The sequence below is a fragment of the Caretta caretta genome, chromosome 2 (genome assembly GCF_965140235.1).
Source record: "Caretta caretta isolate rCarCar2 chromosome 2, rCarCar1.hap1, whole genome shotgun sequence".
Lineage (NCBI taxonomy): Eukaryota > Metazoa > Chordata > Testudines > Cheloniidae > Caretta > Caretta caretta.
The window spans coordinates 147,886,116-147,904,455 of record NC_134207.1 but is presented as its reverse complement, the minus strand read 5'-3'; the positions used below and the strand labels follow the sequence as shown (position 1 = coordinate 147,904,455).

At 43.5% G+C, this 18,340-nt stretch overlaps 1 protein-coding gene across 1 annotated transcript in view; it reads right to left on the bottom strand.

The window, feature by feature from the left end:
• Positions 1 to 18,340, bottom strand: part of SLC6A19 (solute carrier family 6 member 19) — a 77,778-nt gene that overhangs the window by 7,744 nt on the left and 51,694 nt on the right. The window contains exons 8-10 of the mRNA XM_048839508.2: positions 14,479 to 14,635; positions 10,720 to 10,924; positions 10,404 to 10,563 (exon numbers count right to left, since the gene is read on the bottom strand). Coding sequence (XP_048695465.1) covers positions 10,404 to 10,563; positions 10,720 to 10,924; positions 14,479 to 14,635 — 522 coding nt within the window. The remainder of the gene's footprint in view (positions 1 to 10,403; positions 10,564 to 10,719; positions 10,925 to 14,478; positions 14,636 to 18,340) is intronic.

Here is an 18,340-nt window from a genome sequence, read left to right as displayed (position 1 = left end):
AGTCTATCTAGATGTCTCAGGAGAGCCGCAAACTTTGCACCAGGCAGGCAAGATACCATGTGGTTCTCCCGGTCATTGCAAACCCACCTATCTATGTTTCTAATGATTGAATCGCCCATTGCTAATACCTGTCTCTTCCTAATAACTGGAGTTCCCTCTCCCAGAGAGGTATCCTCACTGTGAGAGGATACCACATCATCATCTGGAAGGAGGGTCCCAACTATGGGATTGTTTCCTTCTGCTACGGTTGGATGTTCTCCTTCCCTGAGACTTTCATCCTCCTCAACAGCACAGAAGCTGTCAGACTCGGGGTGGGACCATTCTACTGGGTCCCAGAAAGTCTCAACTATGTACCACTCTGTCTCCTTTAGCTACTCCAGTTCAGCCACTCTGGTCTCCAAAGCCCGTACATGGTCTCTGAAGGCCAGGAGCTCCTTGCACTGAATGCACATATACACCACCTGCCCATAGCATACATGCTGCATTGGGTGCAATAAACTGGATAGCCCCACTATGTTGCTGGACTTCTGCCTGCATTATCTTTTTACTCCTGAAATTAAATCCTTTGTTGAGGTTTTGTTTTTATCAGGCGTTTTTTTTGGCTTTAAGTTTAAAGAATGAATCTAGCCCCCCTCACACGCTCCCTCTCGCAATTCCCTTGCAAAATTCCCCTGTTAGCCACTCCTGTTCACTCTCTCTAGTTCCTCACAAGTCCCCTCTGGGCATCACTCACCTAAATAACTTTGTATCATGTGCAAATGTTGCTACTTCATTATTCATTCCCTTTTCAGATAATTAATACATATATTAAACAACACTGGACCTAGTACTAAACCTCAAGGCACCTTTGCTATGAAGAAAATTGAGCATTTAATCCTTCTCTTTGTTTTCTCTCCTAGTCAATTCTTGATCCATGAAAATACTTTGCTTCAGACGCCATGACTCTTTAGCTTCTTAGTGGCTTTTGTGCTAGACCTTGTCAAAGGCCTTTTTGTAAGTCTAAAATTATGTCAACCAGTTCTCATAGATTCATAGATTCCAAACCCAGAATGGACCATTGTAGTCATCTAGTCTGACCTCCTGCATAATGCAGACCATAGAACTTCCCTGAATTCATTCCTGTTTGAACTAGAGTATATCTTTCAGAAAAATTTCCAATCTTGATTTTAAAAACTGCCAGTGATAGAGAATCCACTACAATCATAGAACTGTAGAAGATTAGGGTTGGAAGAGACCTCCGGAGGTCATCCAGTCCAACCCCCTGCTCAAAGCAGGACTAACCCCAACTAAATCATCCCAGCCAGGGCTTTGTCAAGTCAGGCCTTAAAAACCTCTAAGGATGGAGATTCCATCACCTCCTAGGTAACCCATTCCAGTGCTTCACCACCCTCCTAGTGAAATAAGTTTTCCTAATATCCAACCTAGACCTCCCCCACTGCAACTTGAGACCATTGCTTCTTGTTCTGCCATCTGCCACCACTGAGAACAGCCTAGCTCCATCCTCTTTGGAACCCCCCTTTAGATAGTTGAAGGCTGCTATCAAGTCCCCCCTCACTCTTCTCTTCTGCAGACTAAATAAGTCCAGTTCCCTCAGCCTCTCCTCATAAGTCATGTTCCCCAGCCCTCTAATAATTTTCATTGCCCTCCACTGGACTCTCTCCAATTTGTCCACATTCTTTCTGTAGCGGGGAGGGGGCCCAAAACTGGACGCAATACTCTAGATGTGGCCTCACCAGTGCCGAATAGAGGGGAATAATCACTTCCCTCGATCTGCTGGCAATGCTCCTACTAATGCAGGCCAATATGTTGTTAGCCTTCTTGGCAACAAGGGCGCACTCTTGACTCTTGCTAGCTGCAATTCCAGTTGTGTTTTGGCCTTTCTGATTACACCCCTGCATGCTGGAGCAATATTTTTATACTCCTCTCTAGTCATCTGTCCAAGTTTCCACTTCTTGGAAACTTCATTGTTGTGTTTAAGCTCACCGAAGATTTCTCTGTTAAGCCAAACTGGTCGCCTGCCATATTTGCTATTCTTTCTGGACATTGAGATGGTTTGTTCCTGTGCCCTCAATAAGGCTTCTTTAATATAAAGCCAGCTCTCCTGGACTCCTTTTCCCCTCATATTAGCCTCGCATGGGATCCTGCCCATCAGTTCCCTGAGGGAGTCAAAGTCTGCTTTTCTAAAGTACAGGGTCCATATTCTGCTACTCTCCTTTCTTCCTTTTTTTCAGGATCCTGAACTTGACCATCTCATGGTCACCGCTGCCCAGGCTGCCACCCACTTTTACTTCCCCTACCAATTCTTCCCTATTTGTGATCAGAGGTCAAGAGGAGCATGGCCCCTATTTGGTTCCTCCAGCACTTGCACCAGGAAGTTGTCCCCAACACTCTCCAAAAACTTCCTGGATTGTCTGTGCACTGCTGTATTGCTCTCCCAGCAGATGTCAGGATGATTGAAGTCCTCCATGAGAACCAGGGCCTGTGATCTGGAAACTTCTGTTAGTTGTCTGAAGAAAGCCTTGTCTACCTCATCCTCCTGGTCTGGTGGTCAAAAGCAGACACCCACCACGACATCACCTTTGTTGCTCTCAACAAACTCTAAACTTAACTCAAAGACACTCAACAGGCTTTTCTCCAGTTTCATACTGGAGCTCTGACCAATCATGCTGCTTGTTGCACATACAATACAACAATTCTGGGTAAATTCTTCCAGTGGTCAGTTACTCTAACAATCTATGCTTATTTTCAGTCTAAATGTGTCTAACTTCAACTATCAGTCATTATCTATTATCTGATTTCTATTCCCCATGTAAGTATTTTTAGACAGTGATCAAGACCTTTTTACTACTACTTTACTGGCACATTCAAATATTTCTAAGAGAATAGCAAGACACAACTTACCTTTGCAGAAACTGTGCTGGTTAGATGTGTTTATATCACAATCTTCCAAAAATTGTTGTTGTTCTGTTTCAACCAATTTGACTAATAAGCCTTACATATGTACCTGGCTATATTTCCTCAGATCATCCCCAGAGCCTTTAAAACATGAGTGGCTAACAGGGGAATTTTTCAAGGGAATTGTGAGAGGGAGCGTGTGAGGGGGGCTAGATTCATTCTTTAAAACATAATTACAGCATTTACTACCCTCAAATATTCTATAACAGTGGTTCTTTTTAATGAGAGTGCATATTTTTGTTAGAGGCTCAGCCACTTCATATTTAAGCTTCTTCAGAAGAAGATGTGTGTCCCTATGAGTGCTCCACTGTAGATGTATCTGCGCCTCTGTACCGCTAATCAGAGATTTTAGGTAGCAGTGTCCATTCAGCCTGCACAGGTGCTCTCCCTCCCTCGTGGTTTGCCTGAAGACTATCTAATGCTGTGCGGGCAAACTACCCCCCATTCCTTCTCTACCACAAAGCCCCATATTGGGAACTCTGAAGTAGAGGGGAGGAGGGTAGGTTGTGGAGCACCCATAGGGACACACATCTCGAAGAACCATCGTTTCTGCACAGGATGAGTAACGTCCACTTCTTCTTCGAGTAGTGTCCCTCTGGGTGCTCCACTGTAGGCGACTTTGCAGCAGTATCCCCAATGAAGGGCTGAGACTTTGAGTGGAGTCTGTTATTAAAGAGAGTAGTGCAGAGCCAAAGATGGCATCAGAGGCTGAGTCTCCAGTGATCACATAGTGCTCTGCAAAAGTATGGGTTGAGGCCCAAGCTGCAGCTCTGCAAGTTTCCGTTATGGGGAGATCCTTAAGGAATGAGACCGAGGTAGAAACTGGCCTCGTGGAGTGCGTGCAGAGTCCGGATGAAGGCAAGAGGTTGAGCCCCTGGTACAGTGAGTAATGCAACCAGAGACCCATTTGGATAATCTTTGAGCCGATATTGCAGAACCTTTGGATCTTTCTGTAGCCAATGATTTTAGTTTCTTATCCATTTATTGTGTGATATTAAGATTAGTCAATATGTTTTATTACATATATTCATTGTATGTTAATTAGAGTTAATTTGTAGGATTATAAAAGTATATGATTGATCAGTATTTATCAGAACCAAGCTAAGTTCCCTCTAAGCTGTGTGACCACACAGCAGCCTATTAAGTGCCACGCAGGCACGCAGGGCTGCGCTGGGGAGAGATGCCCCCCCATAGCACCATACTCACTGCAGTGCCCCTCCCCAAGCCTCGACAGTACCAGGTATATAATGGCACCAGGCTCACACTCAGCAGGGGCCCTGCGGCCTGGCCCGGCACTCCACTTCACTAGGCTCCTCTCTGGACCCTTCCCCATGCTCCTATGGGCCCGCCGGCCCAGGGCTCCTCTCTCTGACCCCGCCCTCCGTCATGGGGTGGGAGGGTGGAAAGGAGCCCATCATTCCTCTGGGCCACTGGTGAGGGATGGTCTGCGGTGGATCATCATTGGCAGCCCGGACTGTGGATGGACCTGCTGCGGCCAAGGGGGAGAGGCTCCCCAACCCCCGCCCTAACCCAGCGCTCCTCTTGGACCTGCCACAGATGAGGGGAGAGGCCCTCCAGCCCAGCCCCCTGGTCCCTGGAGCTGCTGAGGACAGGGAAGAGGTGCCAAAACCAAGCCTAGCCCAGGAGCTGCCGGGGCAGCCTGCACCCCACCCCCTCATCCCAGCTTGCACCCCCCAGGAGGAGGCTCTCACCCCCTTCTGCACCTCAACCCTCTGCCTCAGTCCTGAGCCCCTCATCCTTGGCCCACCCCACACCCCCAGCCAGAGTCATTAGCCCCCTGCACCCCAACCCTCTGCCCCAGCCCTGAGCCCCCTCCCACACTCCGAACCCCTCGGCCCCACCCCATCACATGAATTTTGTTATGTGCACCAGTATGGAGGTGATGTGTCACCTCCATATTTGTGCACATAACAAAATTCTTTCAGCACATGTATGGGAAAAATTAGAGGAACACTGGAACCAAGTATTAGATGTGAGTAAGACAAGCTGAAACAACCTGTTGGCTGAGGCCTGCAAGACTTTAGCTTAGCTATTTTAGGCCTTGGAGACAAGAAACCATGACTTAAATCAGTGACTGAGAAATAACCCTAAGATTATGGGAAAAGAGGAACTAAGTGGTAATATTGCACAAAATTATCCAGAAGATTAATATTAGATCATAAAAATACTGTAAAGGCCCATCTGTCTCAGATGTGTGTCTTAATCACAGGATACAGGTTGTGCATCAGTACTAGCGAGAATAAAGGCAAATTACACAGCCTATAGAAAAGTCGGGTTCCTTAAGTTTCCAGGGGATACAGACCAATAAGAGAAAAGAAGGTTGACACTTTTATGGACATGCACAGAATGCAGGTATAGACAGAATCACATTATAAAAAGGGGATGCCCAGAATGGGAAAATTGAGCTCCCTATGGGAGATTCCAGCAGGAATCATTCCTCTACTGATGATCGAGCCTTGAGGGACCCATCAGACCCTAACACTATTGTTAAGGATGTGAGTATAATTATATTTGTAATTTTTGCATAGGTCTGTATAAAATTTCTATATGCTTGGTAATCATAACTTTAATTGTAACTTTAATAAAACTTGTAAAATAGACTAGACTTTGTACTGGTGAATGTATGTGTGGTCACACTACCCTTAGTCTTTATGTGTTCCTAGGGACCCTAACTCTGAAGCAAGTAGCAGAGGTGACTTTCATAGAATCAAATCATAGAATATCAGGTTTGGAAGGGACCTCAGGAGGTCATCTAGTCCAACCCCCTGCTCAAAGCAGGACCAATCCTCAATTTTTGCCCCAGATTCCTAAATGGCCCCCTCAAGGATTGAACTCACAACCCTGGGTTTAGGAGGCCAATGCTCAAACCACTGAGCTATCTCTCCCCACACTCTGTTAAGCCTGAAACTGTATCCTCCAGAGCTGAACCTACGGTGGTGTAATACCACATTACAAAATGCACTTTGAATAAAATAAAAGGCTACATTTCCACGAACGAAAGAGTTTAGGAGACTTCCTATAGTCCTTAGTCCTGTCCAAGTAGAATGCTAGCATTTTTCTAACATCTAGCATAGGCAGAATCGCTTCCCTGTTATCATGATGTGGTTTTGGGAAAAAACAGGAAGATGGATTTGTTGATTCATATGAAAAGCAGAAGCTACTTTTTAGGGAGAAACTTGTGATGCAACCTCAATGTTACTTTGTCTTTAAAAAAGAGTGTGAATGGCAGGTGTGCCATCAGGGCTGCTATTTCTCCTATGTGCCTAGCTAAGGTGATGGGAACCAGAAATGCTGTCTTCATAGAATCATAAAATATCAGGGTTAGAAGAGACCTCAGGAGGTCATCTAGTCCAACCCCCTGCTCAAAGCAGGACCAATCCCCAATTTTTGCCCCAGATCCCAAATGGCCCCCTCAAGGATTGAACTCACAACCCTGGGTTTAGCAGGCCAATGCTCAAACCACTGAGCTATCCCTCCCCCCCATGGACAGGTATGAAAGAGAGTAAGTCATTATGGGCTCAAAGGGAGGCTAGTTAAGGCTCTGAGAACTAGATTAAGATTCAAGGTTTGAGTGAAAAGAAAAAGAGGACTTGTGGCACCTTAGAGACTAACAAATTTATTTGAGCATAAGCTTTCGTGAGCTACAGCTCACTTCATCAGATGCATTCGGCTTGAGTGGGTGGTCTCACATGCAGGAACAGGTTTCCAATACTCTTATAGGAATCTATGTGTCAGTGGGTGAGCGAACACTGAATATCCATCTACTTGACAGTGGAAGGCCATTATGAGTGCTAGATGTACTTTAAGGGAGCTGAGAGAGAGTTCTGATTTTTTGAGGTCTAAAACATAGTCTAAAATCAGAGGGAGGGAGAATGACACCAAATTTGGAATTGTTTCCATTTTTGCAGGTAAGTATGCCGAGTGGTCGATTTTGGCTGTGTAGAAACACCTTGTCAGACGATTCTACCACTAAGTATTGGAACCAAGAAGGAGTCAAGCCTAGAGATGAAAGATCCACAAGTTGGGGTAAAGGATGAGTCTGTAGTTTTAAGAAAGTCATTTTGAGAATGGGCCAAAGACAGACCAGAGGACATACTGCCATCTATGCCAGGTAAGGGAACCAACCTTACCTTGGCCAGGAGGGGGCAATCAAAATAACCCTTGTCATTGTATTGTCAACAGGATCTTGGATAGTAAAGGAAATGGGGGAAAGGAGTATAAAAGGTCCCTGACCCATGAGAGAATGAGAGCATCTCCCAGAGACTGTTTCCACAGGCCTCTCTTGGAGCAATAGTGAGGACATTTCTTGTTCCAGTAAGTAGTGAAGAGCTCTATAGTCAGGGTTCCCCAAAAGGCAAATATGTCGTGAAACACCTCTGAGTTCAGTTCCCATTCGTGGTTTTGTGAAAAGTTCTGACTGAGACTGTTGGCTGTCATGTTCTGTATCTCTGGTAGGTAGATGGCTTAGATGAGCATGTTGTGATGGTTGCACCAATTCCAAAGTTTGAGTGCTTCTGTACAGAGGGAGTGAGATCTGAAGCCTCCCTGACGATTTATGTAAAACATATTGTCCATCATGATCTTTGTGAGAGAAAGTGTGCACAGGCGTTCCTGGTAGCTCTTAATGCTCCCAGCCTATTAGGGAGGCATCCTTCATCAGAGTTGGTGATGGTTGTACGAATGGGACACCTGTTCGGACATTGGATGGGTCTTTCTACTAGTCCAGGGAGAGCTTTACAGTGTAGGGCAATTATAGGGGTTTGCTTAGTTTGTCCTTGTTTGGGGAATAGAAGGATCTGAGCCACATCTGTAGACACCTCATGAACAACCGAGCGTGTGGCATGACGAAAGTGCATGCTGCCATATGACCAAGCATCTGTAGACAATTCCTGGCTGATGTTTGTGGACTGGCCTGGACTATCTCAATGAGACTTGTGAGGGTGGTGAACCTGTATAGCAGGAGGAATGCCCTCACTTATACTGCGTCAAATTCAGCACCAATAAACTCCAGTTGCTGTACTTGGGTGAGTGCTGATTTCTGGGTGTTGAGCTGTGGGCCCAGTTGTAAAAATGTGCACATGGTCGTCTGAGTGGCTTGTGTGGCCTCCTTAAATGAGGGAGTCCTGAGGAGGCAGTCATCAAGGTATGTTCACAGGTGTGCTGCTATGATGGACAGAACCTTGGAGAATACCCTGGGTGCAGATGAGAAGCCGAATGGGAGCACCCTGTATTAATAATGGTTCTGGCCAAAGGTGAACTGTAGGAACTTCCTGTGCGACAGTTTGTATTGAGATGTGGAAGTAGGCATCTTACAGGTCCAAGGCTAAAAAACAATCTCCTTGCTCTAGAGCTGAAATAATTGCTACTAGCATGACCATCTTGAACTTCTGCACCTTCACATATCTGTTTAATGCCCTTAGATCTAGAATGGGCCTCCAACCTCACTTCGTCTTGGGGATCAGGAAATAACAGGAGTAAAACCCCTTGCCTCTGAGTTGCATCAGAACTGATTCTCTGGCCCCTAAGCATAACAGATTATCTCTTTTCTGGCAAAGTAAGTTCTCATGAGAAGAGTCCCTAAAAAGGGACAGGGAAGGAGGGTGGCTATGGGGGAGGGGTGTGAATTGAATGGCATAACCCTTCAAAATAATTTTCAAGACCCATCTGTCGGAGGTGATATTTTGCCAACTTTTGAGAAAGATGGTCAGGTGACTTCCGAAGGGCCATGACAAGTGCATAGATGGCAGTTGATTTTGCAAGGAACAGCTGTTTGAGACCGTGACAAACCTGTCAAAAGTGCTTAGGGAAGGAGGGTTGTGAGGTCACAGACTGGGGGGCTAATTGCTTCCATTTTTGTATCCTGGATCTTTTACATTGTGGCTCGTAAGAGTGCTGTGATGATAGGTACTGAGGTGGTCGTGAACTGTGCTGTGATTGAGAGCCATATTTTCTCTTTTGTCCAGCAGTATAGATTCCCAGGGATCATAACGTGGCCTGGGAATCCTTCAGAGTATGAAGAGAGGTGTCAGTCTTATAAGCGAAGAGCTTGGGGCCTTTGAACGGGAGATCCTCAACCATTGGCTGTACTTTTTGGGGCAACCTGGAAAGCTGTAATCAAGATGCCCATCTCATTACCCCTGCTGTGGAGACTGAGTGGGCTGTTGTATCTGCTGCGTCCAATGCCATCTGTAGTGCAGTTCTGGCTACTAACTGGACCTCTTTGAAAATGGCCTGAAACTCTTCTTTTTGCATCTCTGGTAGACGTTCAATAAACGCATGGAGTTTTCCATAATTAATAAATTCATATTTTTTCTTTTTTGTTTTTTTTTTTCTAACTGAGAAAAACAGAAAGTCTAGACTACTATATGCCACTATGAGGGTGATCCCTCCAGCAAGGGAGGCGGGGGGGAGACGATCTTATAAAAAGTTCTTTTTTTAAAAATCCCAACAGGGTAAACAGAAACTCTAACTATTAAAGACAACAAAAAGACTAAAAATAACTACTACTTAAACTAATGATGCAGAGAAGGAAGAGATAACTTCTCGCTCCATTTGAGGCCAAAGGTAGTTGAGAAGGAACTGGGGGCGATTCACATGCACAGCACTCAATAGTGTCAAGGCAAACAATGAGAGCGCATGTGCGGGCCGAACAGACACTGCTACCTAAAATCTCTGATTAGAGGCTTGGGGCATAGATACACCCACAGTGAAGCACCCATAGGGACACTACTCAAAGAAGAAGTCTTGAATATGTAGCTAGGCCTGGTGACTTACTGCTTTATAAATTATCAATTTGCTCCAGGACCATCATCTTCTGACACCTCAATCGCTGCTATCATCTCATCGTTATTACCAGAAAGAATTAACTAAATCAGAAAGTTAAGAAGTAAAGATGTTTAAGTGTATTTACAATGAATCAATACTTTAAAATACAGGTATATTTCCACTGACAGTTTAGCATAACCGTAGGCACCACACTTAAGATTCATATGAACTAATTATTGCATATTTGCATTACACTGTCTAATACTCATTTAAAAAAACTAGGAATTCATATGCAGAATACTCTACTCTTGAACACTTGCTAAGTATATTATTCTCTTGCAACCCTTCTGAAAATAATTTAGTTTTGTTTTAGGTGTGTAGTCAGGTATCATTTATGGTTTACTATTACCTGTTGACAGAAAAGCTGCATAGCTTTAATCTACAGTACAAATCAAGAACACTAAATCTTAACAGATATTTTTCTCTGTTCATTGAGAGAGTTTTTTTTTAAATTGTAAGACAAAGGCTAAATTATGTTTGTGTCATTCCTGTGAATTCCATTAGAGAGCAGACATGCACTGGGGTATAGTAAGATGGCAGCTATGGTCTTCATTCAGTCCTGCATAGTTTCTACAATACTTAAGTCTATGTTTATTTCATACCTGTCTATCCCATAAATGTAGACGACTGAAAACATCTCACAAAAAGCAATTATCAGCAAGGGAATTGATCCAGCAAAACTGTCAAATAGTGCCAGCCAGTAGTTACCAGAATTCAGCACAAAAATAAAAGCAAGCAAATAAGACCCGGCACAAATCAAACCTGTAAATAAAGAACAAAGTCAAATATTTTAGACATAGACTAAAGCATAAAAACTAATAAGAAATGTGAGACTGTTCACTTCTAACTAATTTTAAGACAAGACAATTCCAAATTTCTTTAAAGATGAGAGATACTGAAGAACCATACAATACCTACCTGTAACAAGTTCCTTAGGCCATTTTTTGGGTATGACATTAAGATCTTGCAAAGGTACAAGAACACCTTCCATGTTTCCAAACATAGATGACAAGCCTAAGCAGAACAGCATGATAAAGAAGAGAATGGACCACAAAGGTGAGACAGGCATTTTGGTGATAGCTTCAGTGAAGACTATAAAAGCCAAGCCAGTTCCTTCAACTCCCTGTAGAAAAATAACAGCAGACTCAAAACGTAGGAGCACTGACACTATTTAGCATTTAAAAATACTTCCATGTATACCATAGATGGTAATGCATTATACTGTACTATAGTTATACATTTCTATTTATTTTCATAAATCAACCCTAATTCTGCATTATGTTTACTGTTACATGTATAAAGAAAAGGAGTACTTGTGGCACCTTAGAGACTAACCAATTTATTTGAGCATGAGCTTTTGTGAGCTACAGCTCACTTCATCAGATGTTTACCGTGGAAACTGCAGCAGACTTTATATACACACAGAGAATATGAAACAATACCTCCTCCCACCCCACTGTCCTGCTGGTAATAGCTTATCTAAAGTGATCAACAGGTGGGCCATTTCCAGCACAAATCCAGGTTTTCTCACCCTCCACCCCCCCACACAAATTCACTCTCCTGCTGGTGCTAGCCCATCCAAAGTGACAACTCTTTACATAATCAAGTCGGGCTATTTCCTGCATAGATCCAGGTTTTCTCACATCCCCCCCACCCCCATACACACACAAACTCACTCTCCTGCTGGTAATAGCTCATCTAAACTGACCACTCTCCAAGTTTAAATCCAAGTTAAACCAGAACATCTGGGGGGGGGTGGGGTAGGAAAAAACAAGAGGAAACAGGCTACCTTGCATAATGACTTAGCCACTCCCAGTCTCTATTTAAGCCTAAATTAATAGTATCCAATTTGCAAATGAATTCCAATTCAGCAGTTTCTCGCTGGAGTCTGGATTTGAAGTTTTTTTGTTTTAAGATAGCGACCTTCATGTCTGTGATTGCGTGACCAGAGAGATTGAAGTGTTCTCCGACTGGTTTATGAATGTTATAATTCTTGACATCTGATTTGTGTCCATTTATTCTTTTACGTAGAGACTGTCCAGTTTGACCAATGTACATGGCAGAGGGGCATTGCTGGCACATGATGGCATATATCACATTGGTGGATGTGCAGGTGAACGAGCCTCTGATAGTGTGGCTGATGTTATTAGGCCCTGTGATGGTGTCCCCTGAATAGATATGTGGGCACAATTGGCAACAGGCTTTGTTGCAAGGATAAGTTCCTGGGTTAGTGGTTCTGTTGTGCTGCTGGGTTAGTCACAAGTCTTGGGAGACAGGCCAGTCCTTGCCTACAGACAGCCCCGCAACCTGAAGCAAATACTCACCAACAACCACATACCACACAACAGAACCACTAACCCAGGAACTTATCCTTGCAACAGAACCACTAAACTGGACAGTCTCTACGTAAAAGAATAAATGGACACAAATCAGATGTCAAGAATTATAACATTCATAAACCAGTCGGAGAACACTTCAATCTCTCTGGTCACGCAATCACAGACATGAAGGTCGCTATCTTAAAACAAAAAAACTTCAAATCCAGACTCCAGCGAGAAACTGCTGAATTGGAATTCATTTGCAAATTGGATACTATTAATTTAGGCTTAAATAGAGACTGGGAGTGGCTAAGTCATTATGCAAGGTAGCCTGTTTCCTCTTGTTTTTTCCTACCCCACCCCCCCCAGATGTTCTGGTTTAACTTGGATTTAAACTTGGAGAGTGGTCAGTTTAGATGAGCTATTACCAGCAGGAGAGTGAGTTTGTGTGTGTATGGGGGTGGGGGGGATGTGAGAAAACCTGGATCTATGCAGGAAATAGCCCGACTTGATTATGTAAAGAGTTGTCACTTTGGATGGGCTAGCACCAGCAGGAGAGTGAATTTGTGTGGGGGGGTGGAGGGTGAGAAAACCTGGATTTGTGCTGGAAATGGCCCACCTGTTGATCACTTTAGATAAGCTATTACCAGCAGGACAGTGGGGTGGGAGGAGGTATTGTTTCATATTCTCTGTGTGTATATAAAGTCTGCTGCAGTTTCCACGGTAAACATCTGATGAAGTGAGCTGTAGCTCACGAAAGCTCATGCTCAAATAAATTGGTTAGTCTCTAAGGTGCCACAAGTACTCCTTTTCTTTTTGCGAATACAGACTAACACGGCTGTTCCTCTGAAACCTGTTACATGTATAAAGTATATTACTGAGATAACTTTTCTGGAATGGACAATAACAAAATAAAATCAAACCATGTAACCAATTTTTCCCTATAGTTTTCTCCTTATCTCCCACAATTGTGCCATGAATAGAATGCTCATTGAAACCACTGGGAGTTCCGGTCGAAAAGGACTGTGCAGATGGAGGCATTATATCAGATTATAAGAAGCCCAACGAGCCAATTTAGATGGAGTCAGTTTTTCACAGAATAACATCAATCCTAAACAGAGCATCACTATAACTAGAAGTGCAGTTTACACATTGCAATTCAGTAAGACAGTTTGAGTTATGCTCTGAAACCACTCCTATTTCATGGGCAATAAACCCAAATACAAACTTTTAAAAATATCCACAGTTTTTAATATATGTTAAATGCTATTTAGTTTGCAAAGTCAAGCATTCAAAAGCTTGAAAATACCAGATTTACAAATGCCAGAGCAATCTTTATTTTCCCAATTTGTGCATCCATCCTGTGCACTGAATAAGGAAAATATAGTATTTGAAAATCCTGTGGAAAATATAGTATGTGATCATGTAATTAAAGACAGTATCCTAATTCATATAAACAAAGGGTCTAAATTAAGATGTCCAGGAAACTGTAAATCTGACAATCCCTAACTTTTGATTGCTTGTCTTCACAACCTAAATAGCTACCTCAATGTAGGGTTTTTTCATATGTATTTTCCTAACTTTTCTAAAAGATAAAGGTAAAAATAAAATTCTGTTATATACAACTGTAACAAACCCTTCCCACCAACCAACCATCAGCAGGGTTTGAAACCTAACCCTTTAGCATGGCAGCACTAGCTGCAGGTAACTGAACTTCAGGGTTAGCTGGCAGCAGGTATGGTTGTTGTCCCAGAGTGGGGCTGGATGGGTCCAGGGTTGGCTGGGATTGGTTGGAGTGGGGAACTTGGCCCAATTCTTTCTCCTCACCTTGGGAGCTGAGGGAAATCCTGCCCCACATTGTGCCCCAGAGGGAGACATGGGCCATGTTTTGGGTCCAGGCTGGGAAACCAGCCTTTCTTTCTTTTCTCCCACTACAGCTGCTCTGGCAGCTCCTAGGCTTTTCCAGAGTAGTGTTGTCTCCCACCACTTTAACAGTACACTGAGCCTGGGCTTAGAATATTTGTGGGTTTTTTTATTATTCTGGGTGGCTGCCAAAAATTTCTTGAGGAATGAAAGTGAGAGGAGGGAAATGTCAATGTTTAACAGTTTTTAGCTCAGCAAAAGCTGAATGGATTTTCATGCGCCAAAGAAAAAGCACTTCCCTAGTCCAGAGGCATTCCTTCTACCAAATATCAAAAGCATGCTGTAAATGGAGTAGATCTGAAAGCATCTCATAGAAAAGGTTGCAACAGGTTCCTTTATAATGGTTCATCCATTGCATTTCCTTTATAATGGAAAGCGTTAAGAAACTTAAATATAAGGGCTGTTACCAGCTCACTCTGTAGTAGTGTCAACTTACATCAGTTAAGAAACTTTCGAGGTTACAGGTCTCAAACTTAAGGCCTACAAAAGTCATTGTATCAGTCATGTTACACCACTTCTGCATCTGTTCAAAGTTTTCCTGGGTTACATTACCTTCTGGCAAATCGAAAGCATTTGTCAGGGTAAGAATATTTCTGTAAAAGTAAAATATAAATAATTGGAAATTAATGTTTGTATATAAGCAAACTAAGATTTCACCTTCATCATCAAATACATTATCATTAATTCCATGTCTCATAGTCATAAAGAAGACACAATAAAGAAAGGTGTTGTATTTGTCTAGTTGTCTGTGTACAGGACTGAGTGCCAGGAAGTCCACTGAGTTTTGCAGGTACAAATTCTAATGTGGGGGCCCCTACTATGTGTCACTATGACAATGCCAGCCTGACCCCCAGTGACTGAGTAGGGGGGGATGGGCAGAGAGGACAGCTGGCCCCTCTGCTCTCAGAGCCCTAGCTGGCTAGAGGGCAGGGAAGAAATTCCACTCCTGGCCTCCTGCTACCAGCTCTTCTTTCACTGGAGAAGGGGAATGCTGTTCCAGAGCAGCTCTGCCCATCTGGATACAGGGGATTGGCCATAGGCCACCTGACTGGCTCTGGGGTGAACTGGCTGACAGAGTGCAAAGAAAAGCCCTCATAGGTCAAAAAGAGAGCACATGCTGCTACTGGGAGGGGCAGGCCTCACTAAATGCAGCCTGAACCCAGGGCTAGGAAACTCATCCAGGAAACATGGTGTATGCAACCCACATCCAACACTGAATCATCCATTGTATTCCATGCCTCAGTTCAGGAGACATTATGGAAAAAATTCTGCTGGCTTTGTACGAACCAATGAATGAGATTTTTAATGAACTGAAGGACACAGACATCATCAGAGAAAGTTACAGCATTTGGGCAACCCCCATCATCCTGGTCATGAAAGCATGGGAAAATCCAATTGTGTGTGGACTATTGGAAACTCAACCAATTTACACATAAAGATGCACATCCCCTTCCTCAGCGAAGCTGCTCTTCATTCTGCCTCCCTCATGATATAGCTAGCAGATGTTGGCAGAACAGATGGCCCTAGAGGACCAGCAGAAGATAGCATTTATCACACCCATGACATTTTGTGAATTTTCATACATGCCATTCAGGCTTTGCAATGAGATGGAAATGTTCCAGTGACTGGTAGAGCATTGCCTAGGAAACAAGTATTTCCAGATTGTCCTTTTGTACCTGGATGACATCATTGTGTAGTCAAAGGTTTATGAAAGTTACATGAAATATCTAGATGTTGCATTTACTAAATTAACTCAATATGGGCTGAAGATTATATCTTCAAAGTACCACTGTTGAGAAAGTGGCATACCTCAACCATAGTGAGACAGCAGATAGGATCTTCTCTGATTCAGAAAAGATCCGAGTTATTAATGGTGTGGACAACCATTTTTTATACATGCCTAGAGTTTGTTAGATACTACGAAAGACTTTCATAAAGGACTTTGCCAAAGCTGGGTGCATCCCTTCATGCCCCATTATGAGGATTAAAGGGCAGGGTTGCCAATAGGAGTCCCATGGATTGGACTGAGGAATGTAAGGAGGCCTTTGAGTGCTTGAAGTTTGCCCTGGTAGGAACACCAGTATTAGTCTACCTGGAACACATCCATATTTTCAAACTTTATACAGATACCAGTAACAAAGGACTGGGCACTGGCCTCTCCCAGGACCAGGATATACAGGAGATGGCAATTGCATATGCCAGCTGAGGAATTAATGTATCAGAGCAGAATGACAAATGCTACAGCTCTTCCAAGCTAGAATTCCTGCCCCTGGACAAAGCCATAACTAAGAAGGGCTACTAGGCAGCTGTTCCCATCACTTTATATACAGATAACCTCATGGCATACATCAACTCTGCCAATCTGAGAACACTAGAGGAATGCTGGACCTCAAGGCTGCCTATCTATACCTTCATGCAAATACAGCTGCTCTATTTAGGTTTCAAATAATATTTGAGTCAGAAATGCTGCAAAGTATAAAGATTTGGGGAGGGATAGTTCAGTGGTTTGAGCATTGGCCTGCTAAACCCAGGGTTGTGAGTTCAGTTCTTGAGGGGGCCATTTAGGGATCTGGGGCAAAAATGGGGATTGGTCTTGCTTTGAGCATGGGGTTGGACTAGATGACCTCCCGAGGTCCCTTCCAACTCCATGATTTAGAGATGATGAAATTGCTAGAAATCTTTCAGCATAACAGTGCTCTCTGGCACTGAGTGCAAAAAGCTATCCTGGAAGCCACCCAACAGCTGAAAGCTGAGGCAGTGGATCGATTTATAGGAGCTGAGGGGAAGACTGGTATACAGCACTTGGGATCCCAGGACAAAAGAAGAAATTGCCCAGACTGTACTGCGTCCACCAAGGGCTGAGATGGTTCTCCAAGTCTGCCACAATGTTTCCGGCCACTTAAAAGCTAAAAAGACAGTGATGGCTGTCCGCAGGTGGTTTTGCTGTGTGGACCTGACCCAAGAATGTGCAGGAGTGGTATGAGGATTGTAAGATCTGTACCTATAAGAGGAAACCAATACCAGGGAAAAGGACCTTCTTTAACCCAACAGAGATCAACTCATGTTTACAGTTGTTAGCATTAAAACCACTTGAAGGTGGAATCAAGCCAAAGTGAGTCATAGAATCATAGAATCATAGAATATCAGGGTTGGAAGGGACCCCAGAAGGTCATCTAGTCCAACCCCCTGCTCGAAGCAGGACCAATTCCCAGTTAAATCATCCCAGCCAGGGCTTTGTCAAGCCTGACCTTAAAAACCTCTAAGGAAGGAGATTCTACCACCTCCCTAGGTAACGCATTCCAGTGTTTCACCACCCTCTTAGTGAAAAAGTTTTTCCTAATATCCAATCTAAACCTCCCCCACTGCAACTTGAGACCATTACTCCTCGTTCTGTCATCTGCTACCATTGAGAACAGTCTAGAGCCATCCTCTTTGGAACCCCCTTTCAGGTAGTTGAAAGCAGCTATCAAATCCCCCCTCATTCTTCTCTTCTGCAGACTAAACAATCCCAGCTCCCTCAGCCTCTCCTCATAAGTCATCCTACATCCTGATCATTGTAAATAACTAAATAAAATTTCCAGCTGACAGTGCTTCAAGGACATCACTGTCAGGTCAGCCTGAAACCAGGGGTAGGAAACCAACCTAGGAAGCTGTCAGGTGCACAGCTGCAGTCAGGCTGGAAGACGCAACCCAGATTCAGTGAAGAAGCCCTGACCAGCACGATGATCATGTGAACAGACATATTGATCACCATCCTCTTTGTAAGGTCCCTTAACGTGTTGAAGACTGTTTTCAGGTATCCTCTCAGTCTTCTTTTCTCAAGCCTAAATATGCTCAGTTTTTTTGACCTTTCCTCATACGTCAGGTTTTCTAAACCTTTATCATTTTTGTTGCTCTCCTCCAATTTGTCCACATCTTTCCTAAACTGTGGTGCCCAGAACTGTATACAGTGCTCCAGCTGAGGCCTCACCAGTATTAAGTAGAGTGAGACAATTACCTCCAATGTCTTACACACAACATTCCTGTTAATATACTTCAAAATGATACTTCACAATTGCATCACACTATTGATTCTCATTCAATCTGTGATCCACTATAACCCCCAGATCCTTTTCATATGTGTGACTTCTCATAGGAGTACATTAATAGTCCTTTTTTTACTAATTGATAAAATCTGGTACGTATCTGACAGTGGTATTTATTTCTTAGTTGATTCTCAGCTTCCCAAAGGTTATGCAAGTGAACCAAGAGTTTTGGGCCTAGTGAGAATCAAATAGATTTTCCCACCACAAGCCATG